This window comes from Neopsephotus bourkii, unplaced genomic scaffold (genome assembly GCF_033783945.1).
Source record: "Neopsephotus bourkii isolate Nb327-2 ecotype Australia unplaced genomic scaffold, CSIRO-AGI_Nbou_v1 NB_1615, whole genome shotgun sequence".
Taxonomy (NCBI): domain Eukaryota; kingdom Metazoa; phylum Chordata; class Aves; order Psittaciformes; family Psittacidae; genus Neopsephotus; species Neopsephotus bourkii.
In genome coordinates this window covers 3,366,919-3,388,463 of record NW_026902090.1, presented here as the reverse complement: position 1 = coordinate 3,388,463, position 21,545 = coordinate 3,366,919, and the positions used below count along the sequence as shown (strand labels likewise).

At 46.5% G+C, this 21,545-nt stretch overlaps 1 protein-coding gene across 1 annotated transcript in view; it reads right to left on the bottom strand.

Moving 5' to 3' along the window:
- SORCS3 (sortilin related VPS10 domain containing receptor 3) overlaps nucleotides 1-16,706 on the bottom strand; it is a 302,919-nt gene extending 286,213 nt beyond the window's left edge. Inside the window, exon 1 of the mRNA XM_061372631.1 lies at nucleotides 15,954-16,706. Within this exon, the coding sequence (XP_061228615.1) occupies nucleotides 15,954-16,529 (576 nt within the window). The 5' untranslated portion in view covers nucleotides 16,530-16,706. The remainder of the gene's footprint in view (nucleotides 1-15,953) is intronic.
- Nucleotides 16,707-21,545: the final 4,839 nt, after the last annotated feature.

Sequence of the window (21,545 nt, the reverse complement as noted above, 5' to 3'; positions counted from 1 at the left end):
ATGTCAGATATGTGACATGGGGAATAGATGGACTTCTGGTCTCGTCCAGCACATCTGATTTCCTGGGCACACGTCCAAAACCCATTATACTCAATAGAAATGCAAAGAACTCACTGGCTTTGACTCAGATCTTGTATGACAACGGACAAGAACAGCTACCAGATATTTAACCTGTCAAGGAGAGAAGTTAATTGGAACCTGCTGTAATAAATACACCACCTTCAGTACGCCATCTCTTTGTGCTTTAAGTCATTCAGCCTCAAGAGCTAAGAAGCCTTAACTGCTGAGCCAAAGCCCAAATGTTTTCCCTAGGCTTTCACTAAGACCCTGTAAAACACTGGCTGCACTCCTCAGATCAGCCAGCAGAGCGAGGGGGGAACCTAAACCCAGAATCAGTGAAGGATCAGCAAAGCACTGACAGAGATGGTCACTGCCAACATGGGAACCTGGAAAAACATGTCAGAGCTCAGCCAGTGAGCAAAGCAGCAAGAGAACATACCACACTAGCAGCCAGGATGGTCTCCACCGAGAGTAAAGAAGCCTCAGTTTTGTTTGACATGCTGTCTGGACATTGCTTGGTGGAACTTCAAAACTGAAGCCCTCATCATCATTAAAAGCTACTTCTTAAGGACTCACTTAAACTCAGTGGCTTGTGACACTTTGTAATGTACCATAGCATTAATGCTTTTCTGTTGCTGTCTGTTATGAAACAGGGGTTGAAGCACAGCCATGCAGATAGAAGAGGCTTTTAAATTCCATCCTGTCCAAGCCCACCAGCAGTCACAGGCGGGGAAGCAATATAGGTCTATTTCTCATCTTACTGACACTTCATCAGTGTTACCACCAATGACTTTGAAGGTATTATTGTTGCCGTATTCCAGCATCAGGAAAATGAATAATAAGCCCTTGAAATAAAACATGCTGCTCTGACAGAAGCCATTGATTCATCAAGCTAGGGTCCTGTTTTGCAATACCAAGGATTTAAACCAAGCACAGCAGTTTCATTAAAGAGAGAGCAAAAGAGAAACCAAAGGGTTCCAGTGACGAGTTACTCCAAGCAGAAATGCGAGGATGCAGAACAGCATTTCCAGTCTGGCAAAAGGGTCACTCACAGCACTTGGGCTATTTGGCCAGATCTGTGTACTGTTTATCTACTCAGCCAAAACTAAGTAAATAACTGAGAGAAATTCCCCATTGCAGCTGTTTCTCAAGCAAGTGCAGAAGAATCCGCAATCCCAGCTCAAGGCTACACTATAACACAGTTTTTTAAAGTCCATTTTTTCTAGTTTATTGTAAGATGATTATTCCCTCCAATTTCCATTCCAGAAGGTGGTCGCAACCTCTCATAACAACAATCCCTTGTAAGTAGTGAAGATACTTAGCAAAGCAGTGAACTGAGAGCACAGAGTTGCCTGAAAGACTTTGAGAGATACGGTGGAAAAGATACCTGTCTTTTCCCAGAACCAGCACGTGGCCATTTAGAACGTGTTTTCACAGTGCGGTTGTTCATTAGAACTACTCCAAAAGAACAGACACTTGGCAAGTCTAGCTCAGCAATTCTCACCCTAATGTGTCCAAATCACTGGTAGCCAATGGACATCAATGTTTGCAATGCTAATGCCAGCAACACAAGCACATGCTAGTACACTCCAGCAAATTTGCACTTGAACATCCCAAGTTCCCCACCATTGAAAGACAGGGAGAGAGATACTTGTCCACAGAGAGAGATGCTTGTCCACAGTGGCAATACCTTCTTCCTCCCTCAAGTTGCAGACTTAGTCATGTTTCCCACAATCAGGCAGCTCATTTCCACTGTCCCAAGCTCAGGTCGCTCATGAAGAATGAAAAATAAATAAAATCAAGGACACAAAGCCAAGGAGGTACATGAAGACCCACACTGGCAAACTAATGCTGCACACAGAAATTCACATTAGGATCCTGTTGGCATAGTATGTATCAAGCTCTATTGGAGCAAAATCAGCATAAAATCACCATAAACCAGAGTAAATTTTGGACCATGAACATGAGCTGAACAGTGTCTCTTAAAAGGATAATTTGTACCTATCAACATCCTTTCTTTCCCTTTGGTTAATAGCAGGACAGACTATTTAACCAGTGGTTTAAAGCTTTAGCTTGCACAACAACAATTTATGCACCCTGGCAGGTGAGAATGACCTGTTCAACCCTACTGACCTAAATAACTAGGAGAAAAGCCTTCTGGCAGCCTTTCCCTGCTCATTTCTTGTCTGAGATAACGTCAAATAGCATTCAGCCATGGCACATCTAACCTGAACTGACAATGTCCCATAAACCTGCACACTGGCTCCAAAAAATCACTTTCCTCCCTTCTCTCCCGGTGGGAGTTAGACTTAGCCAGTAGTTGTGCATGTCTTGCTCAGGGGACCTTATTTTTTTTCTTCCCCTAGTGCTAATTCCTTCCATAAGGTTCATTCTCTGTTGCTGCCCTGGGCAGGAGCTCCCATAGCAGAAGGATGCACAAGAAAATGCATCAGTACAGGTCAAGCGCAAGCTTTCCTCTGGAGGGAGAGGATTTAAATAAAGAATGAATCTGAAAGAGCTGCCAGCTTCCCTGTCACCTGCGCTGTCTGTCAGCATGAATTTGCCACAGGGGACTACCACACAGGAGCAAAATATCTTCTGGCCCCACGGTCAGGAGGTAGGAAGTGAGCAAAAACTGGCCAGCATCCCAGAGACAGGCTGGTATCAAGAACAGAGAAACAATGGAAAGGCCACACTTTCCCCATCACAACTAATCATCAGTGATCATCTCAGATCTTCGGGAAGAGGCTGACAGGGAATGCCCACACTGCCTCCTCTCTAGGGTGTTCAAATTGTGTATAGGCAGTCAAAAAAAACCCCAGAGCAAGGCTATGCCATCCATATTATATCCACCATCCTTTAATACACAAGATTTGTGCAAGGTGCTGGGGGTGGGGGGGGGGCAGAGGGGAGCCTTTCTTGTTCCCAAATATTTGCCATTACACAGTTTTCTACTTATCTCTCAAAACCCTACAACTCCACAGGCATGACAGACTCCAGATAACTGCCAGCTTTTTTCTAGCTTGCTACCATTCCCTCCTGTCTCTTGAGCAGTTAGATCTGCAGATGAGAGCAGAGCAAAACTGAACCCAGGGAGACGTGCTTTATGAGAGCTCCAAACTCAGTACATGAACAACAATGTTCAACCTAAGGAACTTGATGTATAACTGAGGGATGCCAAGATGCAACCACACAAGACACTTCATTCCTGACTCATACCAGAGGCTGTGAGTCACTGCCACTGTCCAAAGGCTGTGGCAAGGGATGGAGAAGGAAGGGGTCTGCAATCCCATATGAAAGGATTACAGCACATGTGCTACAGAAGGAGGGTGTTGAGAGGGAATGGAGCAAAAGCAGGCAGATTACAGCCCCCGATAATCTCTGTTTACATGGTTCTTACATTTTATTTAATTAAATAGCTATATACTTACTTAGTTATCAGATCACGTATCCTAACACACATGTAAACACAGGCATAGTACCTTCTACCTTTCTAAAATGCATTTTTTTTTATATGACCATTGTGATTGAAACAAGGTTCTAAAAGAAGTAAAAAGCCCATGAAGCTTCACTCTGCCCTTTCCCATCCTCCTGTCAGGTGCCCACATGCAACTCATTTTGATAAACACAGGTATAGCAAGGTTTGCACTGATAACCGCTAACTACAAGGGGCAATAAATTACAGACAGCTCTCATCAGTAAGACTGCACAAAGCATTTCCCCATGAGCTGTGAAACAGAAACAGCAGCACTGCATGCTTTGCTTTGACACACGTATCAACTCACTCCTGTGTCCTCACACATTCCATGAGAAGCTCTTGCCTCTCACCCTTGTCTCCACTAGGATGAGCACTTGAAGAACTATCTGGAGATCATACAGATCACAGTCTGAGAACAGCCTCCACTGCTCAGGTGACTTTAGTGACTGTTAACCTTTATCTTTGGGGAAGAAGATGAGACTCTCCCATTTTGCAGAAGACACAGCATTCCTAAATGAGGCAACATTTTATTTTACCATCTAGGATTTGATCCCATTCTTTAGTGCTGGAGTTAGACCTGCCTCTTTCCTCCTTTCACTAAGATGCCTTCTCCCCAGTCCAGTTTATTGCCTGTTCCCAGCAGCACTGCAGGAAGCGCACACAAAAAATAAGGAATAGAAAACAAAGCACACAGAAAGCTAAGAGTCACCGGCACAAAACCTCAGCACAACTCAAAGGCAGGCTTTGTTACTTGTAGCATGTGAGGGAGGAACAAGTAATGGAGATAATCTCAAATTAATTAAAAGCAAGAGAGGGTAGAATTGAGCCTGCAACAAAGAGATGTAGTACATGCAAATCGAGAATGCTACGCTACCAGCAATGCTGCCTTTTGATTAAAAGGAACAGAGTTCCCAGGCAGGCTGGGGAAAAAACAACAGTGAACAACATTAATTAAGAAAATTAAGACCTCCTCAGTGCTGATGCTGTGTTTTAGGTTGCCTTCAGTAAGAACAAGTTTCAGCTTTAGATGCAACAGATCACCGCCTGTGGGTTAGCATGGGAGGGATAACTTTGGAACCCATTAACCAGTTTGAACTGAATTCAACAGGGGGAAAAGGTCACAGAGAAACAAAGCTCAGCCCTGTTCAGCTGAGTAAAGAAGCAGGTCCCAAAATAACATCTGGCCTGAGCCATAAGCCACCCAGCATTCATTCTCATAGCTGGCAGGACTCCAGTTGATCAATGTATCGATCACAGCCAGCCTTCGGAGAGGCCCACAATGCTCACCCAAGTACACCATGTGCCTACTTACAGCTCCAAATGGGCAGCAGAATGAGGGATCATGACAGATGAAAGAAAACACCAAGAGACAGAAGAGCCCTGGAAGGGCAAGTCATTCAGTGGTTAAGTGATGGCTAACTTCTGTTGCTTAACAAATGACCAGGCATCTTAGTCATTTTTTGATCCTTTGGAGAGCAAACAGCTCTCACAGGCCAGATAACTTAGCATTTACCATGGCTACTGGGGCAGAGCCTCAAAAACACTCAACAGAAATCATAATCCAGTGGGGTGCTCTGGCCAAATCTGTCTCTGCTGTATTCCATATAGCATGCTTTTCTGAAAGCTTTTCTATTTAAGGCTCAGCTACCCAGAAAACTCTGGATAATGATTACTGAACCATCTCTATTATATCTCTGTAACACCTGATACAAACACTGTGAGTGCATGGGGCTCCAATAGTTGCCAAAGTACACATGGATATAGATTCTCCGTCTTCTAAGATCACCATTTTCTCTAGTAGCATGCCTACCATACTGGCTTGCAATCTCACCATCTCATAGGCAAGCCTTTATGCAGGCCAAATGTGGTTTTCATAAACCTCATCTGACACACAGATTTGTCTATCTGCCTGCCTCTTCCACCACACAGTGTGAGCAAGGATTTCTATGCACAGGGTCACCATGCTCCTTTACTTGCAGGCTCATCAGTCTTGTGTCTTACACCTGGCTTTCGGTAGCCAAACAGAGGCAAAATCTTGTCTCACTGCAAACACAGAGTTCATGTCAGTTTAGACAGTAGGTCTGCCCAGAAGCACAGCACCACAGCCCCAGACACCCTTCAGCATCCCCGTTCACACTCCCATTATAGCATCAACTGCTACCAACAGTTTCCTGATTGGGAAAAACACTATGAGTGGCAAAACAAGGACAACGCCCTTCACATGCTGCCCCAGCTCTACACCTTACAGAAGACTGACATGGGGAAACCCAGCTGAGGCCCCATCCAAGGGGGCAGGAGGAAGATGTAATTGCCCTGGCTCACTAAGGATTCCTTCACCTGCACCGGGTGTGAAGCAGAGACTTCTGCCCTTGGGCTATGAAGTGTACTACAAAGGGTGGGGAAGCCATCCTAATGATTCCAGAAAGCTAAGACCACCCTTGAACTTTGAATCCTACTACATTATTCCATGGCAAAATAGCACAAGCACGTGCCATGTGATGACCACCATCCTAAATTATTCCAACCCATTACAAACAAGTCACTTAATTCAGAGCCAGCTTGGAACCACCTCAGCAGACAGAGGTGACCCCTCTCCTGTCTCTGTATTTCCAATGGAAGCCCGAATTCATGGCTCCCACAGTCCCACTATGTCAATTCTCATCCAGCTCAAAAGGAGCTTCAATTTGAAATAACTGGGATCTGGGAAGCCATACTGGTCAAGTGATTAGAACAGCAGACAAAGAATGCTCCTTAAATCAGTTTCAGCCAGAATTTTGCAGTGCTTTAACTTGATCAATCAGTTAATGATTTTAGCTGAGCACATTCCGTTTTTCCATTATTGAGAGTCCTGTTCTTCCCCATCTTAGCTCCTCTTCTCATCTGTTTTTCCTTTCTCAAGGAAATCTCTTCTGAAAATAAAATATACCCAGCATCTGAACTGTGGCAGATGACGTTAAGTAAATCCTTTGTCATTATGGAACCACATCAATAAGGGACAGGAGTCGGAAAACCTGCCTTCCAACTTCAGTTCTGATCAGCAGCACAACCCAGAGCAGATCCCTCCTCTCTTGCACACCTCAAGTTTCTCAAAAAAGCCCCAACCAAAAACAACAACAAAGATAAGCTGATCTTCCTTTTAGTGACCTCTGAAATTCACAGAGGAAGGAGGCAGTATAAGAGCTTTATAAGTACAGTCATGTCTGTCACCCTGCAAGCACAAAACTGGAAGGTTTGGTGGTAAAGGACAGGAAGCCTAGAACAGAGAAATGCCCATGGATACAGTCATCTATCCCCCTACCTTATGCAGAAAGAATTTCTCCCTCAGCCTTCTAACAAAGGCAAATAAAGACTGCAGACAAGCAGTCCTGTTTGCCTGCACCTGATGGTATTGATCACAGCTGGGGGGATTTTCCAATCAGGCACAAACCGCAGGGAAAGACTAGCAACCAATTAGAGCTCCCACTCCTTCCTCCCTGCATCCATGAGGTCCTTAAACACTTTTGGCAAGAGCTAAATAATCATACTTTATATATTCTCACCCACCCAACAGCTTTTGCAAACATCTATCCATTTTAAGCCTCAGCAACAACGCTGCAATGTGAGTTAACTCTTCCTTGTACATAGGGAAGCCAATGCGTGGGGCAATGCACACCCCCATTAGGCATAATGGCAAATCAAAAAATCATGAAGAAAACCTACAGGCACAGCCTGTTCTCCTCTGGCACCCCAAGGAAGCACATCTGAACTCAACTCATGCTTTTCTCTCTGCCTTGAAAGTCAGCAGGAGCTCTGTGCTCATGTCTTCCGCTCCACTAACTCCTCAGTGGAGTCCCCTACCAAATCCTCACAAGGGGCCCAACACATTTCTGGAGTGAAATTTATGAATAGAAAAAGCTTCTGAAACCATAAACTGAAACACAAGAAGTTTCACCTCAACATGAGGAAGAACTTCTTTACATTGAGGGTGGCAGAGCACTGGAACACCCTGACCAGAGGCTTGTGGAGACACTCTGGAGACATTCAGAACCTGCCTGGACACGTTCCTGTGTAACCTGCTCGAGGTGGCCCTGTGTTGGAAGGGAGGCTGGACTGGATGAAATCCAGAGGTCCCTTCTGGCCCTAGACATTCTGTATCAGCAGCATCACTGTCCACTGAAAATGTACCAGCACTACCCACACATTACAGACTGGTCTATATAGAGGTAGTGTCTGAAGCAGTGCCGAGGCAGTTGTTTCTAGGATCCTGAGGCCTGTATCCCATCAATGACCAAAGTGATTTGCTGTGTCTCATTCCTAGCTTTTCCAAGTCCCAAAAATCTATTTTAGTCCCCAGGACACCAGTAAGCAGAACCAGTTTTCCCTGGAAGAAATGTTATTTTGTGCCACCATGCAGTGGCTGGGATGAATTCTGGTCCCTTCTGTCCCCCACACACTCATAAGAAAGAAAAGGAGAGAGGAAGAGAAACACTAAGATTTCTGCAACAATCTCAAGTTGATCAAAATGTTGGTCAAAAAGCCCTAAGTGGCAGGGACCTGTCAGGACAAGCACATCCTCTGCAGGTCAGGCATCAGGAGAGAAGCAATGAAGCGCAACTGCCCTGACCTCACCTATGAGCTATAATCGGTGTAGGAAGGATAGAAAATCAGCAGCTACTCTCAGAGGCTAGTCCCGAAGTCAAAATGGAGCATGGCATTTGAGGAGATAAAGTACACACTGCATCGGTCAGGAGCAGCCAGGATTCAGACTGCTGCTTCCTGGCACTGTAAATGTTAACATCATCTCCTCTCCCAGCCCAGCAGCACTGTGTGGGGAGGATGCTGGTTGGCTTTACAGGCACAGGACTAAGGCTGGAGGTGACCAGAGCAGATGAGAAATCACGGCACAGGGACTCCCAATTTCACAAGAAGGCCTGGCAGCAATCAGAGACCACATGAAAGGCAGACAGTATCAGCTGCAAGGAAGAGTGAAATGCTTTACCGAGGCCGAGTGCAGGCTAAGACGATTTTCCTCTCCCGCAGAGGGAAGCCCCGACAGCAGGAGTTTCACAGAGTCAATGACTCCAAGCAGGTTTTCATATCAATATTTCAGCAGCGCCTATCTTTCCAGCGTGCATCTCCCAGACCCCAGCTCCCCTCCCACCCTTTGCGGTGTTTTCCTTCCTTTAGCAAATGCCCACGCTCCCTCTAGCGCCCAGCTCTGCTTTCCACACACCAGCAATCCGGCACGCTTTCCTACAGCTTGCACCCCAAGGCATCCAGATCACACTGGAGCTAATTAAAAGTGATGCTATTTTGGGCACAGAGGCTCTGTAGTGCTCTGCACATCTGCCTGGCTAGCATTTCTGTCGCGTATCAGAACACGAAAGGGAAAAAACATCGTGACAGATTCAGTGTCAGGAACCCTTCTTGAACAAGAGGGTTTTGCTACTTATTTCAGTGGGAGAGCAATCAGGCCTCCTTGAAGGGTGAGAAGGAAGGAAAAAAGAGTGGTTTGATTATTCAGCATCAGTCTTTTCTGATTTTTAGTATACGCTGGGACTCTGCTGGCAACAACGGTTGGGAATTGATGCTAAAATTTCCATAGCAGATTATTTATCTAATATGTTTAACGCCCACACAGCCACCCTTCCAAACATGCAGCAAACTTTATACAGTTCCCTCAGTCTCACAACACCCCATAATGGCAGGAAAGGAAATACTGACATGTCCTTCTTTTTGCATAGAGAAAATGTTAATAACGATGCTGCAGGTTGAATCCTCAACTACAGTAAACTGACCTAAATCAATCCTACATTAGTTTAAGGATCTAACCAAAGACTTTGGTGCTTTGGGGACTTTCTACATTTACAGCATTCAGTGCTTTTAAAGGAACAGGTCATTTAATGTACTGTCTTGATTAAAAGCAGGATAAACTCCACACACCTTCGAACAGATTCGCACTGGAATATAAATTTGACCAGATACCTTCCAAACCCCAGTGTTAACTCCATAACCAACAGGTCCTTTGCAACTGTTCTGGAACCAATCCCAAACATGAGCTCAGGCTTGGCCTTTAATCCTGAAATTAATCTGGATTTGTAAGAGAGCACTGACTCAGGTAAGTATGTACTGCTCTCCTCCATTCTATCTACAGATACCCAAGGAACTTAAGGAGCACGGCATTATGACACAATCTAAGTAAAGTCTTGACTGTTTGCAACACTGGCTTCCAGTGTTTTTTAGTACAACCAGCATTAAAAAAACTTTAGCTCCTTAACCTGTTCTTTGCTCAATAGATGACTTTGCCTTCATATTTTTTCTACAATCTCTACTACAAATACAACTATGAATTTGGAAACTCTGAGAAAATTTCATCTCCCCCCAGCCTTGCATTTAAGGAAGTATTTGTCTCATCTCACTTTCCTTTTGTGAAAAAATTCTCCTTCCAAACATCAATTATCTGCTCAAACCCATTTTCAAAATACTTCTTCATCTAATTGGATGATTGGTTGCCATTAAAAAAAATCATTAAAGAATCATATTGGGGTTTCCTTCTGTTTGCATTTAAATCATTGTGAAAGCTTAGCCACAAATTTTAGGCCTCATCCCTGGTCATGAAGAACTCTTGAGTGCTGAGGCCTGGAGGGATACCGCTGACAAGCACCTAGAACAGGAGTAGTTCAGTTACTGGGCTCTAAGCTACACTGACAGCTTGCTGTGCTAGGCAGGGTAATGGCTCAGGGCATCTGCCAGCTTCACGGAATCCACAAGCAACATCAACGCTCATCCACTGGACATCAACCTGACTTTGTAATGAAACCAGTCTAGAGAGAGATAGCCCAAAAAGTATTTTCCAGACACCTTATTCTTGCTCTGCTGACTCAACACAATCATAAAAGCAATTGCTATGCAAGAGTTTAATTTTTATTTCCCCATCTTGTATTCGAATATTAATTAAAAATGGATTGGCAATGTCCTGGAGAAGGACTTTAGTGGCAAGTTTCATTACTAAAGGTAGTGGAAAAGTGGAAATGCATCAAGACATTGTGATATAACCAGCCTACCTTCAAATGGCAATGAGAGCCCAACCTAGCCAAAAGCCATTTGAGAAAGAAACAGTATAAAATAGCAATTAAAATATCTACCAAATGCAGTGCAATTAGTATGATTGCTCCATCACCATTTTGCACTCCAGGAGTAAACATTTTAGACTGAAATCCAACTGGACTGTTGGAGCAGTTACCCATGGCTGACAACTAAATGCAGCATTGCCTGCCTAAAGATTCATTTTCTCCCCTTCCTCCCTTCCAAGCATAGCAGTCTATTTGGAATTGCAAATACTGCCCATCTAATTCTGCCCATCACACACTGCACTGCTAGGCATCTTAATGAAAAACTACCTGGCACACAGCAAGCCCATCAGCCTCCCCAGCTTGTAATTCGCCATGGGAGTGAGTAATGTCTCAGCATCAAACCACCAGTACATTAGCAGATCACACCAGAACACTGCCAACAGCATTGAGAAGAATCATTCCCGGAAGAGACAGACATCACTGCAAGAACTTGTACAACCTGCTTTTCACTGCCAGAGCTTGCACAGGATTAGGGAATAGGATCAGTGGCAGCAGGAGGGAAAGAATCACAGAAGCCTATTCAGAGTAGGGTTGTTACCATCAGATCATGTGTATGTCAGGCTCGAAAATCTCCAAAGACAGACTCATAAAACTTTTTGGTGCCCTCCTGTACCAACTTCTTTGGGAAGAAACTCTCCCTGATGTCCAATCTGACATACGTTGTGGCTATTGCCACATGTTAATCCCTCTTCAACTGGTAAAACAAGCTGTATTTTCTGTGTGACTCTATTTCAGGTGGCTGTAGGCTACTGTACTGCTTAGCCTCCTCTTTAGCAGTGTCTTGTCCCAAACACATCTCATATTCCCAGTCTTGGAGTGACTCTCACAACCATGTTAACTGCAGAGATGACAGCCACAGGCTGACTAGACCTCTGGACAAAACAGAGTAACATGGCTGACAAGATAAAACAAGGCCTTAGTCCAGCCTCTCACCAGCTCTAATCCTGCCTTCCCCAACTTTCAGAACCTGGATCATAAGGCCAACCATGAATGCAGTTGCATGGTCTGCACAGTAGCAGCTATATCACTTGGGCACACTATACTTCTTGTTTAAATTCTGCACTGCTGCATCGCGTTGATATTAAGGATATGCAGATCACGTTTTCCCAATAGTATGAAAAATCCAACCCTTAGGATCATATAGGAGATAGGCCTGGCTGAAGCAATGTGAAATACTGCACATGCCTTACACAAATGCCATCTCCTGCTCTTACTGTGGCATTACAGTACATTTTGTCATCTTTAAGCCTGAAGTTTACCTCTGGTTCCTAGAAAGGCAAAGGCATGTATACATGGGATACCTATGTATCCCACACTATCTCAGACTACGATCATAAACTGAGGCCTCCACATAAATAATGGATTGCAAATGTCTTCTAGAGGTTAGAAGAAAGCTAAAAATGCTCATGTTTGTTTTGTATATTAAAAACAAACAAATGAAAAACAACAAAAATTTGCCCACAACACCACAAAATTTGTAGCACTTCCAATATGGAAAAAGCATGGACATAATTAAGTACTTCCTATGAACAGCTACATTCATCAGACTGGCTACTCTGAAACCTAATGACAACAGTCTCTGTTTACCATTCCACTAGTGGCAAACATATCACATGATCATATCAGGATCATATCGTATCAGTGATCATATCAGGAGAACAACCTGAGTAAGTTGTTTTATCCACTGCAGCTTGTTGCAATCTCTTGAGTAAACTATTGTCAAGAAATGAGATAGTGAGATTTAAACCTGTAACAGCATTGAAGGTGCTGATATGTATTTTTTGCAGGTCCTTACCCCAGAAATCAGGGAGAGATGAAGGAAAACAAGACAATCTAAGGAAACAGATCATCTTCACAGGGAGGTTGAAGAGAGCATCATCTGGTGAGCAGACCAAGGGAAATTTTCATGTAATGACATAATCATCAAGAGAGAGGGAAAACAAGTGTAGAGGGTACAACTGCTCACCAAATGGCACATTTGCGCACAGTGTGTGTTCAGAGCAGAATGGCTTTGAAAAAAGAAGGCCTTGCAGATCTTCTGGGAATAACAGCAGTTTTCATTAAAATTCTCCTTCCTTCGGAAAGGCCTGAGCAATAAAAAACCCAACATTTTAACTGATCTTTACTAGGTCCCTCAAGAGCTTCAGTGACCTCTCAATAAATACCATTAGGGCAGACTGATCCTTGAAGCCTAAGTACAAGTCTTGCTTTTTCTAGTATCAGACCTACTGAATTAAGGCAACTCCTGTTCCGAAGAGCACAGACAGCACAAACCTCATTTCCACACAGAACAGTATTCTTGCATTTTCCTAACAATTTCCACTTGAAGATCTTCAGGTATTGTACAAAGCAGATATGAATTCTGCTCCACATCACCACTTTGTGGTAGCTAAGCAGTACTATCCTCATTTAACATGGAAGAGGAGATCCAGAGAGGTTAATTGTCTTTCCTAAGGTCGCAGAAAAAGCCTCTGGGCAGGACAAAGCAGAGAACCCGAATTCCCTGATCTCACCAGCCTTTTGCCTCTATCCTAATCCTGACCTCACTATCTGCAAATGGAGAAACAAAAGTTTGTTGCCTGGAAGGGATTATTTTTTTAATAAGTTAATTTGAAATTTGAGGGACATGGGAGAAAAGGGGGCTAGGAGATGGAGGGAGAGGGAGCTGCTCTTAAAACAATAGCTATAAAAACACACTGGAGGTTTTTAATATTCCAGGTAACAGGATGTGCAGCCCCTGCAAAGATCTCCTTTTTGCAAAGTGTCTGTAGATCTATATGTCCCGGTAAAAGCATCATTTTATTATTACCATGATTTCCCCCCTTTGCAAATTCACCCACTTGTTAGGAATCCCCCACCACCCGTGTGTGATTTGAAATACACTGCTTCACTGCATGAAATGTGATTGATCGTGTTTTTAATAAGTCGTAAGTGGCAAAAACACAGGGTTTGAAGTCTATTCAAGGAACAGACCATTGGTAAAAGCAAGCTGTGTGCCTCTTCACTGCTTTGGTAGCCTGAAAATAACAACATACAGACATGTCCTATCTGCTCTCCTAAGTCATCTGGCATAATCATGACACAAGTTGCTATCTTTTGTCCATTTTCAATACACCTTCCTGCTGCTTTATATCTAACTATGACCTAAGAAAATGTATGCTTGGAAGGGAGAGACTGGGAACTGATGTGGCTGGCAAAAGCCATGCTGTTTCCCTGAGTGACCTTGGGCAACTTGCTTGACGTTCCTGTGCCACAGACACCCCAGTGCTCAGAATCAGGTAAAAACTAAACTGCAGCAGAAAAGCTGGCATTGGATTCAGCCTTCTCTGCTGCTAAATAAAAGGACTCAGGTTCAAGCATTTAACTTTCCCTCTAAACTGTTAAAAAAACCCAATTTAATCACTAAATGGAGCTGTTTCCTTCAAGAGATGGGACAGAAAGTCTCAAGATGTTAAGCTTCATATTAGAAAAATCACAAGAAGGTAAGACTAGTATTTATTAACATGCTTGCTTTTCCTGCCTACAAATACCACACTGGCAATAACCACCAGCCTTTTGCTTGCGCTTTTGAGTTGGAAGCTTTTAACGCACAGTATCTTGAGGTGCAAAACCTCAAGTTATTCAGGGTGTGAACAATTACCTTCATTACCTTTCTTAGTCACCTGGAGTTAAACAATAAAGGAAAGTAGTTATTTAAATAGCATATTTGTGTGAAAACAAAAAAGGAGGCAAAATTCTGTGGAAATCACTTTCTGACCTGCACTTTAGAAAAAAAATAACCTTTCTTTCCCCCGGTAAATGCCTACAGAATGAGTTTTCTCTGCTACTTCAACCAGAAATACTCAAAAATCCATGCTGGGAAGGGATGGGGGGGGATTTTAGCTTCTTTTGCTCAATGCCCCTTGATTCAGCACCAAAATGAAAGAAAAGAGAGAGAACATAGGGTGTTTTCTTCATTACATGCCATGTTATATTAAACATAAATAATCCTAGAGACAAGCATAGTGCTGAAATATACCACACAGCTGTTTTCTCTTGAATGTTTGCTTTCAGCTTTAATGAGAGTGGAATCCATGTCTGGCAAACACAACTGCCTTTAAAAAATTGGTTAAATCAAAGTAACATCTACATTGCTGTCAGGATTATTGCCTAAGTAATACTAAATAGGGAAAAAAACTTCCAGTCAGTAAAATAAAGAGGTGGTTGAACTGCACATTATAAAGCTATAGCTGATGCACAGATAGATAGATAGACAATTTGCTTTTTAATGACTAATAAGTTTCATGAAGAATGTATCTGAAAATCTAGCTGATCTGTTTCATGCTGTTAATTGCTTTATGCCCATTTCCAATAGTGGCAAAACAATAAAAGAGGCATTTTCAAGGCAATGACAAGCCATAATAATCAGAATAATGGGAATATTGTCACCAGACGTAAAGGTTTCCTGCAGACCTTTAAGTTATGCCTGTTCTCAGACTTCACATCAGAATGGAAATAGTATGGCTGATACCAAGTTAAAAGACAGTTGAAGTTTTGTCCACAGTCATCTGCCAGGCATTGCAAAGAAGGGTGCGAGGGAGGGTCCTGCACCACAATGGTGCGTGGGATCGTGGGACACCTACCCCACACACACCCCTATACAGAGTCCCACAGACTCTGAGGGGCACTTCAGTGACTCATTATTACTGCCTACAGGGAAAAGGCATGACATGACATGACATTGATTTTTAATAAACTTTTCACTGTGATTACACTATCTGCCTCCTTACCGAGACCTTTAACGTGCTCTGGGGCTTTCCACCCTTAAATGACTTAGTGGGAACTCTTGTCGCCAGCGTGCAGCGCAGGGAACAGGAGGGTTTTTCCACCACCACTGTACATCTCTCACCCCCCTGGCACAGAGGCAGCGAAGCGTGCCGAGGTGGATATTACATACGAAGAATCAGAGAGAAAGGGGACCCAGCCGTTCAGGAACATGGGACAGAGCAGAGTGGGGAGCAGGGGGTCTTCTCTGAGCAAAGGAAAAAGCTCCATCCACCCTTTGGCTGCGTTCCGATCGCACTGCCCCTGCGATCGCAGCTCTGCCTGGGGGCGGGGGAAGAAAGGTGTTCCCATTCCCCATCTTTCCCCGGGAAAACTTTTTTCTGCTGCCACCGCTCGACGTCCCCCTCCCTGCGGCGACCAGAGCAAGGTCCCCATCAAGCGCCCCTCTCTTCCGCGCACCCCCTGCCGCAGCGGCAAGCGCGGCTCCCTCCCCGCCAAACCGAGCCGGGTTGGGGTCGGGTCCGTGGGTCGGTACTCACGCTGCTGTTGTGGCCGGACCAGTGCACCATGGCTTGGTTGTGCGCCGCATCCCCAGTGAGCGCGAAGGTGGTGCTGCTCAGCCTCAGCTCCTCTGCCCCTCGCAGCCGCGCCGCTCTGCCCTCCTCCAGCGGCCCGCGGGGCTGAGCCCTGCCGCCGCGCTGCTGCCCCTCGGCCGCGGGCACCCCGCGGGAGCGCCCCTCGCTGCTCCGCCGGCTCCGCGGCGCCGCCGGGCCCCGGCCCCCGAGCGCGCCGCCTCCCGCCCCCGCCGAGCGGATCGGCGCTCCCCGCGGCCCCGAGCGGCCCCCCGGCTCCCCGCCCGGCAGCGGGTCCGCGCCGGCCGAGCCCCGCGCCCGGCCGCCCGGCCAGCTCCGTAATCCCCGCGGCGGCGGCGGCGGCGGCGGCGGTCGCTGCTCCTGCCTAAGGCGAGACGAGGATGCCGGCCAGGAGGGCGATGGAGACGAGCAGGATCTGCAAGTTATTTCGGCGCCGGTGCAACACCAAGAGAGGAGTAAGAGCCATGTCCAGGCGAGAAAAATGGTGTGGCAGGTCGGAAAGCAGTTGGTCCCCTTCTCCATGCCTTTGCGGAGCGAGTCGGGGGGCTCGGAGAGGGAGGGGGGGGCGAGCCGCTGCGGTTAGGGTGGTTTTTTTTTCTCTTTAAAGAGAAAGGGGCCGGCTTCTAATTATAATAATTATTAGTATTTGCGATAGGCTCCTCTTTCTCTCGCTCTTCTTTCTCTTCCCTCTTCCTCAGCCTCTGACGCTGACCAGGAAAAAAAAAATAATATAAGGACAAAAAAAAATAAGGGAAAAAAAAGGAAAGAAGGAAAAAAAGAACAAAAATCCCAACTCTCTCCCCGGTTGTTGGATTCTGTTCCTTGCTCTTGGTGGATTCTCTCTCCTCTTTTTTTTTTTTTTTTTTTTTTTCAAAAGTGCTTTTCAGTGAAACTGTTCACGTTCAAGGATTTGATCAAGTGAGAGGGTAACACCACACGGGGGGAGGAGCCCCGAGCCTTGCCAAGCCGCCGCCGCCACTGAAATACACCAGCGAGTCCCCAGCCGCGCCTCGCAGCCGGGGGCCGGGAGCGGGGCCGGGGGCGGGAGCGGGACACGGACCCCGCGCCGAATCAGCGGGAGCATCACTCAGTCTTTGCTCCTGATTTGGTCTGCGAGCTCCTGCCCGAGGCTGCTCTCCTGCCTGGGAGCAGCCGTCATTCAGCGTTTCTCGTGATGTGTATTTACATACACTCGTATCTACAGCAGCGTAGGTATTGCTCACCCTGTGTGCGTGCCTATATATGCATAAACGCTGGACTTGGGGAAGGGGTGCAAAGCAACAAGCCTGGGTGAGTGTGGCTTTTGGGTGACTCTCCCGTACCGACTGGCTCAGCAACCCAGCAGAGCCGGCTCCGGGCGTGAAGATGTGCCTGTCCCGAGCGGGGCTTCCCGGCCGTGGGAACTCTCTCGTGTGCATGGGAATCCCAGCAACCATGCCACCGTCCAGGAAGGGAGACTAGCAGGATTTATTTGGGGGGCGAATACCCAAGAAAGGGCAGTGTCTGCAGGCAGCTATCTCACTGCAGCAGCGTCTCGGGACTGTGTCGGGAGAAAGAGCGAGGGAGATGTATCTCTAGATGATGGCAGCGCAGCGCTCCCGCTCCCATTGCAGGGATGCCACATTTCCCCCGGCCAGGACACCAGCTTTCTGCTGGCAAAGCCCAAGGAGCCTTTGCAGCTTCAGCACCCGGGCAAGGTGTGAGTTAATCGAACTGTGCGAAGGCGAACCCCGTCGTCGCGGGGGTCACCCTGGTCACTGCCACCCGTGCCTGTGTCACGTTCCTCCGGAGAGATTCATTGCAGCAGCACGTCGGCACATATTCCCTTTAGATCAAACCCACGGCAGACCTTTCCCCGTTCTCCTCTGCCTTTCAAAAGTGGCAATAATTAGCGTTTTGTTAATCGTCCCACCCGCCCACTTACCACATCAGCCATTCTTTGCCGTCCAAGGACGGATCCACCAACTACACGGCTCTCCCCGTGGTCCTTCCCCCCCCCGCCTTGTCAGTCCCAACACAGGGACAGCTCAACAGTTTCTCCCGCCTATCTTGGGTCTTCCGTGGAGCCCGGGGGGGGAGCAGAGGGAGACAGGGACAGAGAGCGGATCAGTGATGGCTGTGCCCGCGCTGGAGCTTCTTTAGCAGCCTCTTGCTGCAGGCTCTTGACCGGGGCGGGGGAGTCCGAGCAGCCCGGCTTGGGGAGAGCGGGATGAAGGCAGAGGTGACTGCGAGCACCGATGCCTGTTGCGAGCGGTGGGAGCTGCCGCTAAATAGCTGTCCTGCCGGCCTGAAAAGGGGGTCCGGGGTAGGAGGAAAGCACTGACAGATCCGGGAAGGAGGATGAGGGGTGTGGGGAGGCTGAGGGAGCCGATCACTGCGCGGTGGGGGCTCCATCCCACGGGCACGGCTCTGCCCGTGAGCTGCAAATCCCCACGCAGAGAGGGAGAGTGGGAGGTGGGGGCAGAGGAAACAAATCTCCCGCCCCCCAGCCGAACGGATGTTATTTCTGGCTTGGAATCGGCTCCTTTTCAAAGTACGCTGCCAAAACGTTTAGGAGATGACATTTCATTTGTGTGGGAGCAGTGACGTGGGCCTCAGCCAGAATCTATCCATAAAACCCTGGGCGGAGGGACTGAGCGAGTTACACACACCTGTGTGCACAGAGCCAGGACAGCCCCCAGAATGCACCCCCACTGCTAATGAAAGAACAACATAGTATGCTCAGGAACAGGACCTCCATTGTCTCCCTAGATTGACTGCTGCAAGAACAGTGTCTCCAGGTCTGCGGCATCAGCAGCATGCGACCCCTGGATCCTGCCATTGCTCTGCATTGTGAAAGGATGCGCTGCCCACCCTAATGTCACCCTCCCACACTGAGGCTGCAGCTGTGACACGCAGAACTTGTCCTTACATTATGATTAAAGTTTCTCTGCCCAAAGAAGTAGCAAATGCTCCATCCCTGGCAGCGTTCAAGGCCAGGTCAGGCAAAGCCTTGGGCAACATGGTCTAGTGTGAGGCATCCCTGCCCATGGCAGGGGGCTGGAACTAGGCGACCTTAAAGTCTTTTTCAACCCAAACCATTCTATGATTCTCCAGTCCCTTAGGACCCAGCAGCAGCTCACTGCTGCTCCTGAAAATTTCTGCATGTTCAGAACCCCTGTCACCACAAAGTAAAAGCTACCGTGGGGCTAGCACTTGCAACTGCTTAGTCACTGTGCAGTCCACCCAATCCCATTAATCTTCTCAGCCTTTCTGGATAGTGTTTAAGACCCAGTCCTTGTTTACACTTGGATCAGCCACTCATTTGTGCAGCACTATTCCTGACTTCCAACCAAAGCCCACAAATGCCAAGATAGGACCCTGTGGACACATCTCCTTTCCTAACTCCTGCCAGCACCAGGCATTGCTTTGTGTCCACCGCATCACTCTTTGTCACCACAAGAGCCAGTCTGTGCTGGACATGGCACAGAATGTGATGGGCTTCATGCGCAGGTGTGTTCATCAACACTGTCTTTCAGGCAGTACTCTCATCACCCCGATAACAGATCTCTCCTACCCTGCAGACTGAAGAGTTTTTACTTGCAGCTAAAATCATCCTCTGTATCATCCACACCCGCCACACTCAGGGACAATCCCAAACATTCAGTTCACACTATCTTAGCAAGATTACCCCAGGCCTTTGTTTTTCGGACAGATACCCACAAGAAGGTGTTTCCAAAGAAAATCCTCAAAACCCTTCATCAGTGCCTGCTTTTTACTGTTAAATAACAGGACGAAAGCTGAAGTCTCACTGATGAGTTAGGACTATTCTATGATTCTATTAAAATCTCTCAGCTGCGGATTTCCCTGCTCTTAGCAGAGGTACCAGTGCCAAAGAGAGAAGCAGCAGTGCTGTTCTCTAGTCTCTTTCCTTCTCTAGAAAACAAAGGTAACGTGAGCAACACCCCCATCTCCTGCACGATTAGCGAACTGCGTGCCCATCTGCAGCACAGAGAAAAGGGGCTTTTCCAGTTTGTACCATTCTTGCTGCAGGAACATCAGATTTGCTTCAAAACCTGGCCTCTTGCTTGTCACGGTGACAGTGAGGATGTCGTCTGACAACCCTGGATTTTCACGGTCTATATCCAAGAATAGAAATGGAATAGTTCAACACAGTATCCATTACAGGCTGTTTTAATCACTGGTCTAATCCATTACAATCTGCTTTAATCCCCACCCAGCTGCAAACAGCCATTCAAAGAAGCAGGGGTTGGTTTTATATTCTGTTGGACCATGTTGACTTTTAATTGATGTAAGGCAACCATATGCCATAACACCAGGCAAGGCAGAAGATCTCTAAGTAAGCAAGTAAGCAAATGTTCCAGAAGGGAAATTGTGTCACAAAACTAAAGGAATAGAATATGCCTATAACCAAGGGGGTACTGGGTTCAACTGAGGAGAGAAAGACAATTGGGGAAGTTATATTTGGTTGGAGGAGATAATTTGGAGGGGATGGAGGGGAGTCTAATGACCCTATCTAAAGAAAGAAACAAATAAAGCTTGACAATCATTTTATGCCAAAGCCTTCTAAAGCAGCACTGATCATTTGGGGGGTTCTTTTATTTCTTTTCCTATTCTGTGATTTTCATTTCAAAGAAAAATAAAATAAACCAAGGTATTAACTGCCATAACACATCAATAACCAGTACCTCCACTGCTGGTTGTAGACCTGCTGTCCAGTACCCCATCCCTTCTGTTCTGCCTAGGTCTACCCATCACTGCTTCATGCCCCTCTCCTCCTTCAGCACTGCACATACTCAATCCTCCCTGTGTGTCTCACCATCATTATCACCCCATGAAATTTCTGAGTGGGAGCAGGAACCTTACTTGCTACAGCCTGAAAGAAATTGGGGGAGTTGGGTAAGAGATCATAAGAGGAAAACTTAAAGTGGGGAAAAAGAAATGCTCCAATACACGGCATTATCTTCACACACATACATCCACCCTGAAGGCTTCCCATACCACTCAAGCATTCCCAAAGGAGGAAATCCCACATGTACTAAGAGAAAAATCAATGCTTGCTTCAGTTAACTTTAACCTATTTATTATGTGTGAAGTCAGTCACCACAAAACAAAGCAGCTGTGTGATAATGCTGTCTTGTTTACTAAGGAAAGGCCTGAGTCTACCTAAACAAAAATCATTACAAGCTGGAATGTCCCCATATCCTCATAATAAACACTGCCTGCAGGCAGGGCCCTCACCATTTTTGCTGGTACAGTGCTACCCCAATGATGGGACATACTTTCTGCTAGCACAGCCAGTCTGGGTGTGAAGCAGTCTGCCTCTGAAGCACAGCAGGCCCATGGCAGGGAGCCTTCAGTACTGCCAGACTTGCTGCTAAGCTCCTAAACAGGGCTGCAAAAAAAGCACTCTGCAGATGCTGCAAAAGGAAATCTGGCTCCTGCACTACATGATAACATGGGAGGTCAACAGCACAGCACACAAGTATGCCATGGGTACCACATGCCAGCATGCCAAGAGAGGTGTTTTACACATCC